Below are 16,894 nucleotides of genomic sequence, written 5' to 3' on the forward strand. Positions count from 1 at the left end.
AAGGTCCACAGAAGACTATCTGCGTACACTTTTGTTGCAAACAGAACCTTCACCCTGAACCAGAACTTAAACTCGGACAAGACATAATTCCAGTAGCACCTGAGACAAAATTGTTTGGGCTCATTTTCGACAAGACGTTGACGTTTTTACCATACAGCTAGGCCTCGCATAACGCAAGTTCGATTAACACAATATTCTGTTAACGCTATTTGAAAAATGATACCACTTTTCACTTTACACGATGCAAATTTCCAGTTAACGCGATCTTTTTTTTTTTTTTTTATGCGATAGTTGAAAAAGATTTGAATCGCGTGTTACGCTTACCGCGAGTTGTACAGTCGATAAACAAACGTTTGCCTGCTGCCCGCCTCAGTGTGTTCCATCAACCATCGGAAGAAGATGTGTTTGTCTCCTGCTAATAAAGTCAATGCAGACTTGCATTTAAAAATTCAGATTTTTAAATGAGCCAGATGAAAATGTTACCGCGAAGGAGATAACGGTAAAAGATTTAGATGAAATGTTTCGTATCGCATAGAACCTCAAACAAAAGGTTTGATGTTCTCTGCGATATTTATTTCGCCAGGGCCCAGAGAAGATTGTTGTCGGCTATTGGAAATTGATTGATGAAAAGAGATTCCGCAACAGTAATTTCTTCATTGTGTATTTTATGTCAGAGGTTCCCAAAGTTTCTCGGTTCACGGCGCCTTTAATGTCTCAGTAATTTTTTCAAGGCGTACTCAGACCAAAAGAAATACCTAACAGTTTCGTTTAGTAGATAGGTCCAAACAACTTAATAAGAAATGCTGAAACTGTGAACTACCTCGAGCTAGTAGTTCGCGCAGTGTCCGACAGATGTCGAGTATCACTGTGTTTCCCTCAAATTTAAAATATTCCGTGGCGCACAGTTTAAGAATCGCTGTTTTATGCAATAAACATTTAATTCCATAGTTATTTTCATTATCTTTTACATTATATACAGTTAAAAAGTTATTAAAAGGTATTTTAAAAATTCTTTATGGACATTCCAGAAGGTCAAGGACCAATTATAATTTTTTTCTATTATGATATTCGATTAACGCGTTTCCGTTTCGTGCGATGCGCTTGCGGGACGAATTAATCCCGTTAATCGAGGCCCACCTGTATATCTGTCAACTGCAGACAATGTGCACAAGAAGGTTGACCTCCTACATGCTATCTCCTCCAATAAATGGGGAGCAGAACACTCCACTTTACTCAGCCTCTATCATGCACTTGTCTGATCTAAACTATTCTCTGGGTCCCAAGTGTATGCATCGGCTAGAAACAGCGTACTTACGTGGCTGGACCCAGTTCACCAAGCCATCCGTATTGCTGCTCGAGCATTTAGAAAATCCCCTGTCCAGAGTTTATATGTTGAAGCAACTGAACCACCACTGTCATTCCGATGAAAGCAATTGTCTTTAAAATATACCTTTAAATTAAAATCCCTGCCAACCTCTACATGGACATCCGTTTTCAAGCCACAATGGGAAAACCTATATAACACTCATCAGACTGCCAACCGGCCTTTTGGTATCCGTGTCCAAGAGCTGCTCAGAGAACTCAACATCATGGTAGACAATGTTGCCCAGTCACCACGGCAACCATTTCCATCCTGGCATGCTCGCTTATGATCATGCGACTTCTCTGTTAAAAATTAGGGTAAGTCCATAACTCCATCTTCTGTCTACCAACAACTCTATGCTGCCCACTGAGCCAAATATTCCGACTTCTTGCCTATCTTCACTGATGGCTTGAAGTCAGAGTTGTCTGTTGGATCTGCTGCTATCTTTCCAGGTCGTTCTATATCTGGGAAGATTTCCCAGGAATGCTGCATATATACAGCTGAGTTGTATGCTATAGAGTTATCCTTGGACCACATTAAAACCCATAAGTATCAAAAGTGTATGGTGAACACTGACTCTAAGTACACTGCAGGCTTTATCGGGGAAGAGGTATAATCCTCATTCATTTGTGACCCGAATTCAGCGGATGCTACACTCTCTGTCTGAGTGTTCTGCTGGATTCCAAGCCACATTGGGATCAGGGGAAATGAACTGACAGATGCTGCAGCCAGATCACCAGAACCCCACAACACTTATTGCCTGTTAGTCCCCCTATACAGACTACAGGCAGCTAGTACACACCAAATTACTCTCCCAATGGCAACAATCTTGGCATGAGCAAGTCACAAACAAACTCTATCAGATAAAGTCTGTAATCCGGCACTGGCAGTCTAGTCTGTGCAGGAACCGCAGAGAGGAAGTTGTTCTAGCTCACCTCTGCATAGGACACAGTCATCTTACACATGCATTTCTGCTGGGGCCAGATGATTATCCTATGTGCGAGAACTGTGGCACCATTTTAACTGTTAGTCACATTTTAATCAAGTGTCCATGCTTTAGACACGAACATGATCTATATTTTACTGCTTTTAGTCATCTGAGTCATTTTAGTCATGACGCACTATAGAGACATCCTGAAAGAACCTGAGCTGGATATCATCATTCTTCTTTTTTTTGGTGATTCCCTCTCTCTCTCTGGGTAATTCAGAAAAAAATTTTAGCTGGTGCAGCATAAGCCTCAGGCTTCCTTGCACCATATGGCTAATAATAATAATAATCCTAGGTGGGATGCCATTTGCACCAATTTATCACACAATGTAAAATAAATAATATAAAATATAATAATATTTTGTACTAAAATTCATTAACTAGCATAATGTGAATGTGTACAGAAAGTTTAAATGAAATAAATCTCCATTTACACCTTTGATGTTTGTTGATTCCTGGATACGAACAAAATCCAAGCTTCTAATTGATACGTGTGTGTGCACTACCACATCGCAAAATGAAAAAAAAAAAAACAAACAAATTTTTTGATTGTGTCCTGATTTTTTTAAGGTCAATATCCCGAAATTGGCTGATCAAAAGTTGGTCAGCTGTGGCGAGCAAACTAAAATACAGCCGCCTGTGACCCCTTTACCTAGCTGTCTCTTCCATCCTTCAGTCTCTCACCCTAACAAAAACATCAGCATATGTCCCAATTAATGTAGCTAAATTCAAATGTGCCAAAATTAACTACATCTTTTAAAATTCCTTTCGGCCTTTAAATTATAACTTTCAGCATCTACCCCCCCCTTTTTTTTTAATGAACCTGCCAGAGTACAAAATACAATCCACTGTGTACCTGACCTCCCTCCTTATGGTGAAGTGTGGACAACTGTGGGTCCCAGTAAGAGCCCAATAGCTAAAAGGTTAGAGATACAATGCACCACAATACCCATATACTTTTGAAATCTTCAGCCTCCACAGAGTTACCGCCAATCCCCAACTTATGTAAAGGTTGTGTTCCATGGAACTCTAAGTCAAATTTTACGTAACTCAGAATTTCCCAGAGTGCTTATGCAGCATTTGCAATTATGCGTGCTGAATTTGTTTGAAGCAAAAAAGAAATATTCTGCGAAGAAGTAAATAAAATTATTTATTAAAATTTTTTATATCTGATGCATAGGAAAATTTAAAAAATGTGCAATTTCAAAAGGTTTACATTGTGGAAATCAGCACGATGCTTGAATCTATTAAGCCACCTGTTACTTGTCACGAACTTGGCTTGGGGTTTGCCGTGCTTATCCTTAATATCTTCATTAATACTTCTTGCTTTTGCTTGAGTGGCCATTAGACTCTGGGGCACTTACTCCTGAATCTGATTTTCCATCCATATTATTAATAGTTTTTTCAATGTAGCATCTGAATGCTGTTTTGTGATCACTGTTGATCTTAAATGTATTAATCCTTTAACATGTTCTTTTATACTTTCACTGTCCTTTAAAATAGTATTTACTGTTGAAGCAGTGAGACCTAATTCCCATGCAGTAGATGACAAACTTTGTCCTGATTCTTACTTCTAAATCAATTTTGTTTTGTTTCCTAGCACTGCCATCACTTGCACTTTCCCTTCATCATAATAATAAGTAAATAGGAATGAGGAGAAGATTCTGAAAATTTGTTTTTTTATATGAATGAAAATTTCAGTGAAGGTGTAATTTTCACCATAATAACGTAAAAACCCGCACAATTCCAGTTATCGGTATTATCATAAATGCAATATGATCAAGTGTACTACCCATTTATTGCACTAACTGAAAAGTCCAATAAACTGGAAAGTGCAAATTGTTTTTATTATTTTATGGTCATGACCTCCAGAAATGTGCTTTATAAAATTATCACAGAGCTGTTCAAAATTGATTCTTTTAATTGAACATATAATGATGAAAGTATAGTACATTCTCTGGCCAGACTGTAGCCAATAGTAGCATTTATAACGTGTTGGGCTGTGTATGTTTTTTTCTTTCTTTTTTTTTTTTTTTGCATCCTTTAGTTATTTTTGTGTCGTGCTTATTTGACTTGAATTTATATAAAACTACAGGCAGGCCTCGCTTAACGCGAGTTCGATTAACACAGTTTTCAGTTACCGCGATTGGAAAAAATGATACCACTTTTTACTTTACGCGATTCAAATTTCCAGTTAACGCGATCTTTTATTTCTGATAGTTGAAAAAGATTCGAATCGCGCACTAAATGTTTGACTGCCAATAAACAAGTGTTTGTCCGCTTCCCGCCTCAGTGTGTTCCATCAACTAAGTAGACGTGTTACTTGTTTGTCTCCACCTAATAAAGTCACATGCAGACGTATTTAAAAATTCTAATTTTCTACCCCTGTTAATTATGGATAAAAGAAAGAGTGAAAAACAACGTGATTGTAATAAAAAAAAAATGAAAAGTTATTACTTTAGCTGATAAACTTGAAGTTATTAAAAAACATGAACGTGGTGCAAACCATGCGAAAATCGTAAGAGATCTAGGATACAGTGAGTCTACCGTACGAACTATCTTGAGCCGTAAGAACGAATATAAAGAGAAAGGTAAAGTTTCATCATCTTCTTTTGTCTTACAAAATACCAGAAACAGAACTCTAATAATGATTGAAATGGAAAGTCTTTTATCAATTTGGATAGAAGATTGCAATCAAAAAAGAATTCCATTATCTAAGGACAATATTCAGAGCAAAGCTATTAACCTTTTTACTAAGCTCAAAGAAACAAAATATCAAGGGGAGACTGAAATGTTTGTTGCTAGTTCAGGGTCGTTTGGACGTTTCAAAAATCGAGCACGACTGCATAATGTTAAAGTAACAGGGGAAGCTGCTAGTGCTGATGAAGATGCTGCAGCCAAATTTCCTGCAGAATTGCAAAAAAAAAAAATCATTCAGGATGCTGAATATGACGATCGACAAATATTTAATGTAGACGAAACGGGCGTATTTTGGAAACGGATGCCAACTAAAACTTATTTGGCTGCAAATGAAGCATCACAACCTGTGTATAAAGTCTCAAAAGATCGACTAACACTTTTATTAGGAGGTAATGCTGAAGGTGATTTTAAATTGAAACCCATGCTTGTGTACCGTGCACAAAATCCTAGGGCTTTAAAAGGATACAGCCATCGCACTCTTCCAGTCATTTTTCGTTCAAATAAAAAAGCATGGATGACCAAAGCCCTATTTGAAGACTGGTTTACGTCTTATTTCTGTCCAACAGTTGAAGCCTATTGCAAGAAAAATAATCTTACTTTTAAAGCTCTGTTGCTTTTAGATAATGCACCTGGACATCCTTCTGCACTTGGTGACTTAAATGAAAATGTAAAAGTTGTTTTTTTACCGGCGAATACGACTTCGTTATTGCAACCCATGGACCAGGGAACGATTGCAACTTTCAAGGCTTACTATCTCCGCAGAACCTTTGCACAGGCACTTGAAGCTATAACAGGAGATAATGCAATTTCTGTACCAGAATTTTGGAAAAAATATAACATACGATTGGCCATTGAAAACATTCATGCAGCATGGGAAGAAGTGACAGCCAGCAATATGAGAGCAGTTTGGTAGCATCTTTTACCCCGCCCAAACGATTTTACTTGCTTCAAAGATGCAGTTCAAAAAGTTATTGAAGACATAACTAATATTGGTAATGAACTTGGTTTCAAAGGCTTGGATGCGGCTAACGTTCGAGAATCACTGAATTCGCATTTAGAACAGCTAAGTGACAATGATCTCCTTCAAATAGAGCAACAGCGTGCGCACGAAGAAGCTGAAGAAAAAGAGTGTGAGCCAGATGAAAATGTTACCTCAAAGGAGATAACGGTAAAAGAACTAGGCGAAATCTTTCGTATCGCAGAGAACCTTAAACAAAAGGTAATGGATGTTGATCCTAACATCGAAAGAAGCATGTTATTTCGCCAGGGCCTAGAGAAGCTTGTTGTCGGCTATCGGAAATTGTATGATGAAAAAACGAAAGCCAAAACTGTTCAAACGACTGTGTTCAAATATTTCTGTAGCAAATAGTTAGTTTCTCCATTATATATTTTGAACAATAAACATTTAATTCTATAATTTTTATTATCTTTTACATGGCATGCAGTTAAAAAGGTATTATTTAAAAGTTATTTAAAATTCTTTATGGACGTTCCAGAAGGTCAAGTACCAATTATAATTTTTCCTATTGGTTATGATATTCGATTAACGCGTTTGCGCGATGCGCTCGCGGGACGAATTAATCGCGTTAATCGAGGCCCGCCTGTAATACAATTCCCTTTACAAAAATGACCTTTAGTGAGTTAAATAGCTTAGTTATGAAGTGAAAATTTCAACTTCCGAGGTCTTGGAACGAATTATCAAAAAAAATATATAAATAAATAAAATAATAATAATGTGTTATTGCACTCACATTATGATATTTTCACAATAGCTCCATTTATTCCTACAGGATGCAAAATACATTTACATATTTTTTTTCAATTTGCACTGGCCAGCAAAAACTTATGTAAAGTCAAATTTACGTAAGTCGGCGAGTGCCTGTACACACAATGCATATAATGCAGAGATAGGAGAAATCCCTGGTGTCATTAGACCCTAAATACTTTACACTTTACCTTCTATACATTAGTCTGTAATGACAAAATGTAACATCTGTCTTGTTTACACAATGCAATTACTGCTGAAATATAATTTGGCTTTGTGAATTTTTAATAAAGAAAAGTATGAAAAGTTTATTTATTCTTTATTCAGTAAATATTATATAGCTATTTATTTACCTAACTATCTCTCTTGATTAACTAAAGGGAACTTCTTCACCTTTGACCCTGCCCAGTGTTCCAATACTGATACACCTGATGGTAGTTCAGATGATGTGGATATGTTTAGTAGTTCATCTCTTCGTCGCAAGTTATTTTTTAATGGTGAAGGCAACTCCTCTCCTGAGTAAGTATAGTATTAAATATTTTACTATTATTAGCAATTACTGTAACAACTGGAAATAGCAGTAAATGTAGCAAAAAATGAGCTGGTATCCTCCAGATATATTTAGAGTAACCCACTGATAGTTTAGCCTAGTTTGAACCAAGAAGGTTGAAATAGTGAGTTACTGATTATTGCTGCCAAATCCTCCCCTCTCCTAAGGATTTTGTTGGGTTGAATAAATAAAATTGGGTTGATTAACAAAATTAAACTTTTCATAATACAACTGCTTACTTTTACAGTTTAAACCAATGCCTTTATACACATTTTTAAAATAGAGTATATTAATATAAAAAATATATATTGATGCAATTGTTACCATGCTATGGTTTTCAGGAAAGAAGTTTAAATTTGAATGCAAAAAATGAAGTTTCATTCTTTTTATGTGCATTGAGATTCCAAAAGCCATTTGAAAGCCTGCCATTCTTTTAATTCTAATACATTGAGACATTTTTCAAAGTTCTCTGATTTGAGGTCCCAAAAAGATTATCTTTCACAGAACTGATCGTTGGAAATTTTCACTTAAGTTATGAAATTCTCTCGAATTCATCTTATCCATTGATTTCATAGAACAGTTTGTTAGGCTGTTTTATGTGGAAAGAAAATCTTCATTGGATCCAGTAATGGAACATACTTCACACTGCATGTTTCTGGCTCGTGCGTATGTTATTTTTATGCCTGTTACGTCTGATGTAATTGTCTTTAATGGTACACCTATCCCATAGAGAGGAAACGTTTTGTGAACCATCCTTGCACGCCCATTATCACACCGATGACTCTGAGGTCACCATAAATGCTGTATTGAATTACTTCAAGTGTTGTCCATGTTATACTGTTTCCTTTAGATGAACAGAGTGGGCAGTAGGGATGAATGGTTTTAAGTTTCTGATATACGTGTAACCTCACTGACACCTCATTGGGAAGTGAGGAGTCATTCAAATTTAATGGCACCTCTTCATTGCTTGTGATAATTCCAGTCATTCATATTGTTGCAATAGCAGAGCTAACCATTTACCATAAAGAATGCAACCAAAACTTGGGGCCCCGAGTGTCAAGCGATCTTTTATGCTATATAGGGTGTTTCAAAAGTGATGGTCAATAATTTAAAGGTGAACTATACAGACTACAATATGCAAAAAAAGCCTAGTAAACATGGGTCTTTAAGTGAATCGTTTTCGAGATATTGCACATTTCTAGTTGGGATCCACCACTGACTTGTTTGTTTAGGTTAGGTTATGCTCATTCTCTCCATTTCCTCTCTCTCAATAGACATAGCAGGCATACTAGTACTTGTAAAAGGATAGTCAACATGGAAAGAGGTTGCATCAACAAAAAGTATGTGGACATGCACTTCATGTATGGTAAAGCAAACTGCAGTGCACTCAACACTGCACGTTTGTACCAAGAAGCATTTCCCCGCCAAAGGCAGCACAACAGATGCACATTCATCAGGACACATCAATGCCTTAGAGGCCGACCGGGCTAGCCGGGTAGGTAAAGTGCCTGCCTGGCAACCCAAAGGTTGCGGGTTCGATTACTGCCTCGGGCTGGATATCATGATGGTGCTGAACCAACTGGTTGGTTGGATATCCCAGCCACGATACACGAAGGAAGCAAGAAAAAACTGGTTCCTTCGTGTATTGATCACATCATAAGAAATAAATAAATGCCTTAGAGAACATGGGTGCTTTGCACATGGAGTATGAGCAGGTAGGCACAGAAGCATAACACCTGATGTTGAGGAAAGGATGTTAGAAAGAACTTCATCCTATAACATCTGTAAAATTCAGTGTTGTTGAAACCAAAAATTAAAAATGTATTATCTTATGTTTAATAAAACCACCCTTAGCAAAGGAATCACAGCTTTTTGCTAAACTAGTGCTCCCATAGTCAGTGGTGGACTTTAACAGAAAATGTGCATTAACTCGAAAACAGTTCATTTGCAGCCCAATGTTCACTGGGACTTTTTTGCTTATTTAATTTGTACTTTTCACCTTTAAATTATTGACCATTTTTGAAACATCCTGTATCTAGTGCTCTTTCACAGCGAATAAGTTTTATATTTATTTTCCAGTGTCTCGTCTTCCTGTTTTGTCAAGTGCTTCTATACTTAAAAGGTTTCAAGTAAGAATCCAGAAAAGAAATTCGCCTTTCTTTCCTTGTTTATATACACTGATGAGCAAGTTGTTATGCAAATTGAAGCAACTGCAGGTGAACTGTGGTGTGGGTTGGGACATGGTGTAAAAAACACCTGATACTGAGCTGCGTTAATCAGTGTTACTCTTGTTCTTCAGATGGAGAAGGCAGCGGACTTAAGCGAGTTTGACAAAGACGAAATTGTAATGGTCAGAAATATCCAATAAAAATGACTCAAACAAACCTAAAAGTCTTCGAAGAGAAGCAGAGTGTCCTAACCTCCATAACTTTCTGGTGATACTCTCTCTCTCTCTATCTGCTCAGCCTGTTTGCAAGTTATCACCATATATGATCCAAAAATATCTGGAATCTATTGTGGGATTACCAAAAATGGTGAAGAGACTACAGTCATGAGACCTCCTGGTTGAAGCAGCCACCATCAAACATTGAGTGGCTATTAAAGACAAAAACATTTGGTGGGCTGCCAGTATCTGTTACTCCCCACAATACTTTAAATTCATAAAAAGGTGTCATCACAGAGTGGGACCTACTTTCAGTGTCTGAGGAGGAATTAGTCCAACAACTTAGTAATCAGAAGGTAATCAGTGCATAGCGCATAATGATTAAAAAAGATGAAAATCTCATACCAACTTAGCATTAGTAGAGGCATTTGATGCAAGAAAGTAAGCTTATGCAGCATCAGCCAAAAAATAAATAAAGTAAAATAAATAAATAAAAAATAACCACTTCCACTTCACCTCTCTGTTCGTTCAAAATACCTGTCCAGCTGAGCCTTAAACTTATTTAGGCTATCAACTTCCATGACAAGGGATGGAAGTCTGTTTCACCTACCAACCATCCGCTGGCTAAAGGCAAATTTCCGCACATCTATCCTACATCTGTCTTTCCTCAATTTGAATTTATGCCCTCTCAGGTGATTATTCTGAGCAAGAGGAAGAATCCCATCAGCATTGAGCATGCTCAAACCATTCAAGGCTTTGTAACACCTCTATCAGATCACCTCGCTGGTGCCTAGTCTCCAGACACTGTAATTCGCAAAACTTAAGCCTTTATTCGTAAGAGCACCCCTTTGTTCCATTCACTAATCTTGTTGCTCTTCTCTGTACTCATTCCAGCAGCTCTACATCCTTCTTGAAATGAGGCCTCCAGACCTGTATACAGTACTCTAGGTGTGGCCTGACCATTGCCTTATACAAGGGAATAATCACCTCCTTATCCCTGCTAGAAAAATTCCTATATATCATTGACAAGACACCATGAGCTACTCTTGCAGCCCGTCTGCACTGTTCAGAGAACTTCATATCTGCCTGCACAACCACCCCCAGGTCCCTTTCATTCTCTACCACTGTCAGTGTAGTACCACAGAGTTGATACGTTGCTCTGGGACTGCTGTTTCCCATATGTAGTACTTTACATTTGTCAATGTTAAACTTCATTTGCCACCTCTCAGCCCATCTGCTCAACCTTTCCAGATCCTGTTGCAGCAGCATAGTGTCAGTAGTGTCCTTGACAACCCTGCCAACCTTCGTATCGTCTGCAAACTTGGACATTAAGCTTGATATACCATCATCAATATCATTTATAAATACAGAAAACAAAGGACCCAATACTGAACCCTGAGGGACTCCACTAATAACATTAGTCCACGATGAGCAGTGTCCATTGATTACCACTCTCTGTCTTCTCCCCCTCAACCACCCCTTTATCCATAGCAGCAATTTGCCTCCAATGCCACACTGCTCCAATTTGTGCAGCAGTCTTCCATGTGCAACAGTATCAAAAGCCTTTCTAAGATCCAAGTATATAATATCAAAGTTATTCCCTGTATCCAGTTCTTTTGTGACTGCATCATAGTATCCAATCAAATTGGTCAGGCAAGACATCCCCTTAACAAAACCATGCTGTGTCCGAGCTATAACTGAAGTCTTGTCTAGATGATCCTGCAGTGCTTCTTTAACCAGTGCCTCCATTAATTATCTGGGAACAGAAGTTAAACTCACAGGTCTATAATTACTTGTGTCAGCCTTTGATCCTCCTTTGTGAATTGGGGTCACATTTGCACATCTCCAGTCTGTGGGTACCTCCCCTGAGTCCAAGGAAGCTCTCTCATAATTATGGCTAAGGGTTTGCTTACTTCCTTTGCTGCCTCCTTTAATATAGCTGGATAGATCCCATCCACCCGAAGTGCCTTTCTTGTGTTTATCTTCAACAATTTCTCCTCCACTTTACTCTCAGTTATTACAAGATTATCTAGCTTACTGCCAGAGTTGAATACACCCCTGGCATTCCCCTCGCTGAATAACTCCTCACGTGTGAATGTCGATGCAAAATATTCATTTAGTTTGTTGGCTACCTGAGCAGGATCATCAACAGTTGACCCATCGATATCAAGTGGACCAATCTGATTCATCCCCTTCCTTCTAGAGTTTACATAAGTAAAGAACTCTTTGCTGTTTTTCTTTGCATCCCTTGCCAAAGATTTCTCGTAACCTGCCTAACTTCCTTTGTAACTTGATTACAGATCAACTTGTATCTATCATAGGCTTCTGTGTCACGTGTTAATTTGTATGTATCCCATGCATTTTTTTTTCACTGCCATATGCCTCATTAGTTCATCTGACATCCATTTAGGCCTAAACCTTGAACAATATTTCTTGATCCATCATTTTAACCTTCAGCACTCCTGATTTGCCATCCACTCTAAAAGCTGGCTATTTAAACTGCCGAATTCGACTGTACATCCTGAATCCTCTTTGCTGTTTTAAGTACAAAAAATATGGCCGTTCTGAGCAGGCATGCAGAAGTGATACCATCAGTCCTATATGTGTCTCTAAGGACCATACACAAGCAGATTGCTCAGTCTCAAACCCCACGTGTCCTAACTGCAAAGGAAGTCATCCTGAATTTTCTAAATCATGTGATATGTGGAAAACTGGAAAAGAAAATTCAAAGATAGAAAATAGAACATAAAGCAAAATATCCTGAAGCATGCAGACAAATTATGTTTAGGCAATTCTATGCATCTCGCACCCAAAGCTATTTTCGACTGCAGCTCAAACAGGTGTGTCAATAACACCTTCTTGGCAAATTGGGTTGAAGAAACCTTATCAGCCTCCAGAAAAGATACTCCTAAAACTAAAACCAGTGAAGCCACAAACACTTATTAGTATCCCAACTGATACTCCAACAGTCTCACAGATACTGAAGGAATGAAAACCACTAAAGATTGTAAGAAAGCCGAACCACAAACCAACAGTATGGAAGTGGATGTACACCCGGATTATGAGGAACCCATCCTGGAATTGCATATACCAATAACACTATGGAAACCAGCACCCCACATTCCCAAAAACAAAAAAAAAAAGACCGAAAAAAATGCTCCACACACAACAAACACCTAGATGAATCAACCTCAGGTAAACCTAAATAATGCATACAGTGGAATTGCAGAGGACTAAGCAGTCATTATGATGTCTTCACGATTTAATAGCTCAATTCGATCGCATAGCTGTATGCCTACAGGAAAAACCCAAATTACGCCAAAATTCTCCAATGTACAGAAGAGATAGAAACTCAGTCTCCTGCACATGGAGGACCATTCTGGTTAATTCTAACGTGCTTACCAAGCCGATCCAGTTAAGAACTAATCTAGAAGCTATGGCTGCTTGTATTGCAGTTGGTACATCAGTTACCCTTGTTACAGTTTATATTCCACCATCTCTACCTCTTCCCCATTCAGAACTTAACAGCTACAATAGACAGAAGAGGCAAATTAATTGAAGAATTTATGAATAATGGTGATCTTAATTTACTAAACTCTGAATCTCCTACTTACATCCACCTACTTCTGCAGTTGACTTGTCAATTTGCTCTCCATCCATCTTTCCAATCCTGACATTGTCAACATCATCCGATCCCTTTAACAGTGACCACTTTTCAATTATTTGCTCAATACAAACAGCAGTAACTCAAAATCCTGATCAACGATGGCTATTCTACTCAAATGCATTTTGGTTAAATTGAATTTATGTCCAACAGAAACATGTTGATGGTGTAACTACTTACATCAACAATCAGATTCTGACTGCGGAAAATGCTTTCATTCCAAAATCCAAGACATATCGTGCTCAACAAAATCATTGGTAGAATGTGGAGTGCTCTATTGCCAAACAAGAGAAAAACCGTGCATGGAATAATTTCCGTAAGTGCCCTACTACCTAACTTAATTGCTTATAAAAGGCTTAAAGGAAAAGCAAGACAAATTGGAAAGAATTCAAAATGCGATTCGTTGATTGATTTTGCATCAACCATCACAAAAGACTGACACATGGATTATCATGGATTATTGCTAAATGGCAAATATGTTTGGCTGCCATCTCTGATACTTCACTGGAAAGGGAAAGACATGCTACTCCTGAAGTTTCCAATGCATTGGTATAATCTTTTGCCACCTTCCCTGCTTCTGCTTCCTATGCATCCTCCTTCCAGATCATTAAAGATGGTGCAGAACAGTATAAAATTAACTTCTCAACATGCTGCGCCTTTGTGTACAATCAACCCTTTACATTAATAGAACTGAAAGAATTATTAAATAGATCTCCCAACGGTGCTTCGGGGCCAGGTGGTGTTCATTATATTATGCTAAAGTATTTACATGGAGGACTTGTGTACCCTGTTGATTTTCTACAATTAGATCTTCTCTGAAAATGCCCATCCTTCTTCCTGGTGCCATTCGTTCATTATCGCCATACCAAAACCAGGCAAAGATCCTTCCCTGATTCAAAATTATAGGCCAATATCTCTTCTGAGGTGCATAGGGAAAATTTTCGAAAGGATGGTTCATACAAGACTTAGGCCTGACGTAGCCGAGTGGTCAGGAGCGTGAGTGCATAGCACACGTTCCTTGAGTGGACTGGGATTCAAGCCCATGACTACTAAATACGATAAATATTTGTGTTGACAATTTACTGTAAACTCTACTGACTTGGTTGTCGTGCCGGAGTATAAACAGAAAATTTTTATTTTTTATTTATTTAATATATTTTTTTTTTGTTTAGAAATCGTAGAAATGATGGGCAAATGCAAGAGTTGTGCTTTTGATTATACAAAAACTTGAAATTATTCAAAAGTTTGAAAATGGTGCATCCATTAAATCTCAAAAGAACCATTATAATGTTGGTGACAAAACCATACTCATTGTAAAAAATAAAGGGAAACATCATATTGGACACGCAAGTAGTGCGTGGTAAGTTTTTTATATATCGCCATATTTTACGTACGTTGTTGAACATTTTTCAATACAGTAAGTCGGCAACTTACGTAGCTTCGGGCTTACGTTACGTTATTTATTTATTTTTAATAAGACTGAAGATTTCAGTGAAGGAGACACACATTTCACCATAATAACGTAAAATCCACAAAATTCCAGCATATTATCGCAAATGCAATAAGATAGAGTTTACTACTTGTTTATAGTGAATTGCACTAACAGAAAAACCCAATAACCCGAAAGTACAAATTGTTTTTATTGTTTTATGGCAGTGATCTCTGGGAATGTGCTTTAGTAAAATGTGAGCTTGTGTGGGGTAATAATAGCGAGTTTTTGCCTTAACCCTGTGAAGTTCTTTTCAGAAAATTTTGACTGTTATCATGGTGTCGACTAAGAGAAGTGGAAGCGAAGAAGAGAAGTGGCAGCGGTACTAGTAAATCTATGAAGAAAAGGAAAGCGATCGAGTTGAATCAGAAAATTAAAATAATAAGGATGTATGAAAATGGCCAAACATTAACAAGTATTGCGTGGAATTCAGATTTGTCAGTGGCAACGGTAAAGACAGAATATGAGAAGTAGGAAGCAATCGACACCGATGAAGTCAACTATAATAACCAAGACTACGAAATACATATCAGTTTACAGTACAATAACATGTGTTTTTACTTCCTTTTATGTTTTCTTTTATGTACCACTCTGGCTACTTCACCACTATCCCCAGATAAAGTTTTTAATTAAACTAATTAAAAATATATAACTGTTTTTCTTCATTCTTCTGAGGATATTATGTGGTTTTTGTAATTTTGGCACATTAGGGATATAGTAGCAATATTTTATTAGTCAATCGAGAGTTACGTAAAACTCAACTTATATAATAAATCCTGGAACGTTTCTCTTACCAAGAAATTAACCGGGAAATCGAGAGTCTACTGTATATGATATCAAAATTATTTTTTGCATCCAGTTTCTTGGTCACGGCATCATATAACCTATCAGCTTGTTTACACAAGACTGCCCCGTAAAATGTCCAGGTGGTGCTGCATTACTTCTTTAACCAGTGACTCCATTATTTTCCCTGGAACAGAGTTAAGCTAACTGGTCTGTAATTACTGATGTCACCTTTTGATCCCCATTTATGAATTGGGGATACATTTGCATATTCCAGTCCATAGGGACCCAAGTCCAAGGATGCTTTCATAATTATGCTAACGGCCTGCTTACCTCCTTTGCTGCTTCTCTTAATAAAGTTGCATAGATATCCCATCCACCCCAGGTGCCTTTATATATTCAGCTTTAGCAATTCCTCTTCCACTTTCCTCTTAGTTATCACAGTCATTTAGCTCCCCATTGGAGTTTGATAAACTTCTGTCATCCCTTCCCTAAAAAATTTGTGTGTGAATGTACAAAAATACCTATTCAATTTATCAGCAACCTGAGCAGTTAACCTACAGACATCAAGTGGCCCAATGTGATTCAATCCTTTCCTTCTATTGTTAATATGAGAGTTACAGAAGTCTTTGCTGCTTTTCTTTGTCAGAGACTTCTCATAATCTGTCCTAGTTTGCCTAACCTCCTTTGTGACTTGATTACAGACTAATTTATATATACCATAAGCTTCTGAATCACTTGATATTTTATATTCATCCAATGCACTTTTGTTCTCTGACATCCATTTATTTAGCCTTAAACGGTATTTTTTTTGTTGGTATGGAAAGCCTAGTAGGTCCTATGATTGCTTCCCATTTAGAATTTGATGTTGTGTTGCAACATCATCGGTTGGTCCCACTGCATAGAATTTAAAAGCTGTCTGAGACCACTGTAGTCACTGTTGCAAAAGCCTTTCCCTTTTTTTCTGCCTCCCACTGGGTCTTTTACCTGCAGATTCTTAATATATCTAGAGCCACTGCTGATAACCAGATCAAGAGCATTACTTCTTGTTACCTCTAACATGCTGCTGTAGAAAACAGCCATCCAAGAAATCTACAAAAGTTGTGTGTGTGTGTGTGTGTGTGTGTGTGAGAGAGAGAGAGAGAGAGAGAGAGAGAGACAAACCTCCCATATTCGAGTCATCATCTGGAACGTTACAATATTTTATAT

At 37.7% G+C, this 16,894-nt stretch overlaps 1 protein-coding gene across 2 annotated transcripts in view; it reads left to right on the plus strand.

Moving 5' to 3' along the window:
- Positions 1 to 16,894, plus strand: part of LOC150089524 (protein aurora borealis-like) — a 156,740-nt gene that overhangs the window by 108,719 nt on the left and 31,127 nt on the right. For both annotated transcript variants that reach the window (XM_090368644.1, XM_090368645.1), the window contains one exon: positions 7,197 to 7,335. In XM_090368644.1, the coding sequence (XP_090224770.1) occupies positions 7,197 to 7,335 (139 nt within the window). The remainder of the gene's footprint in view (positions 1 to 7,196; positions 7,336 to 16,894) is intronic.

This window comes from Mastigoproctus giganteus, chromosome 2 (assembly GCF_048544385.1).
Source record: "Mastigoproctus giganteus isolate SK-2022 chromosome 2, ASM4854438v1, whole genome shotgun sequence".
NCBI classification, from domain to species: Eukaryota; Metazoa; Arthropoda; class Arachnida; order Uropygi; family Thelyphonidae; genus Mastigoproctus; species Mastigoproctus giganteus.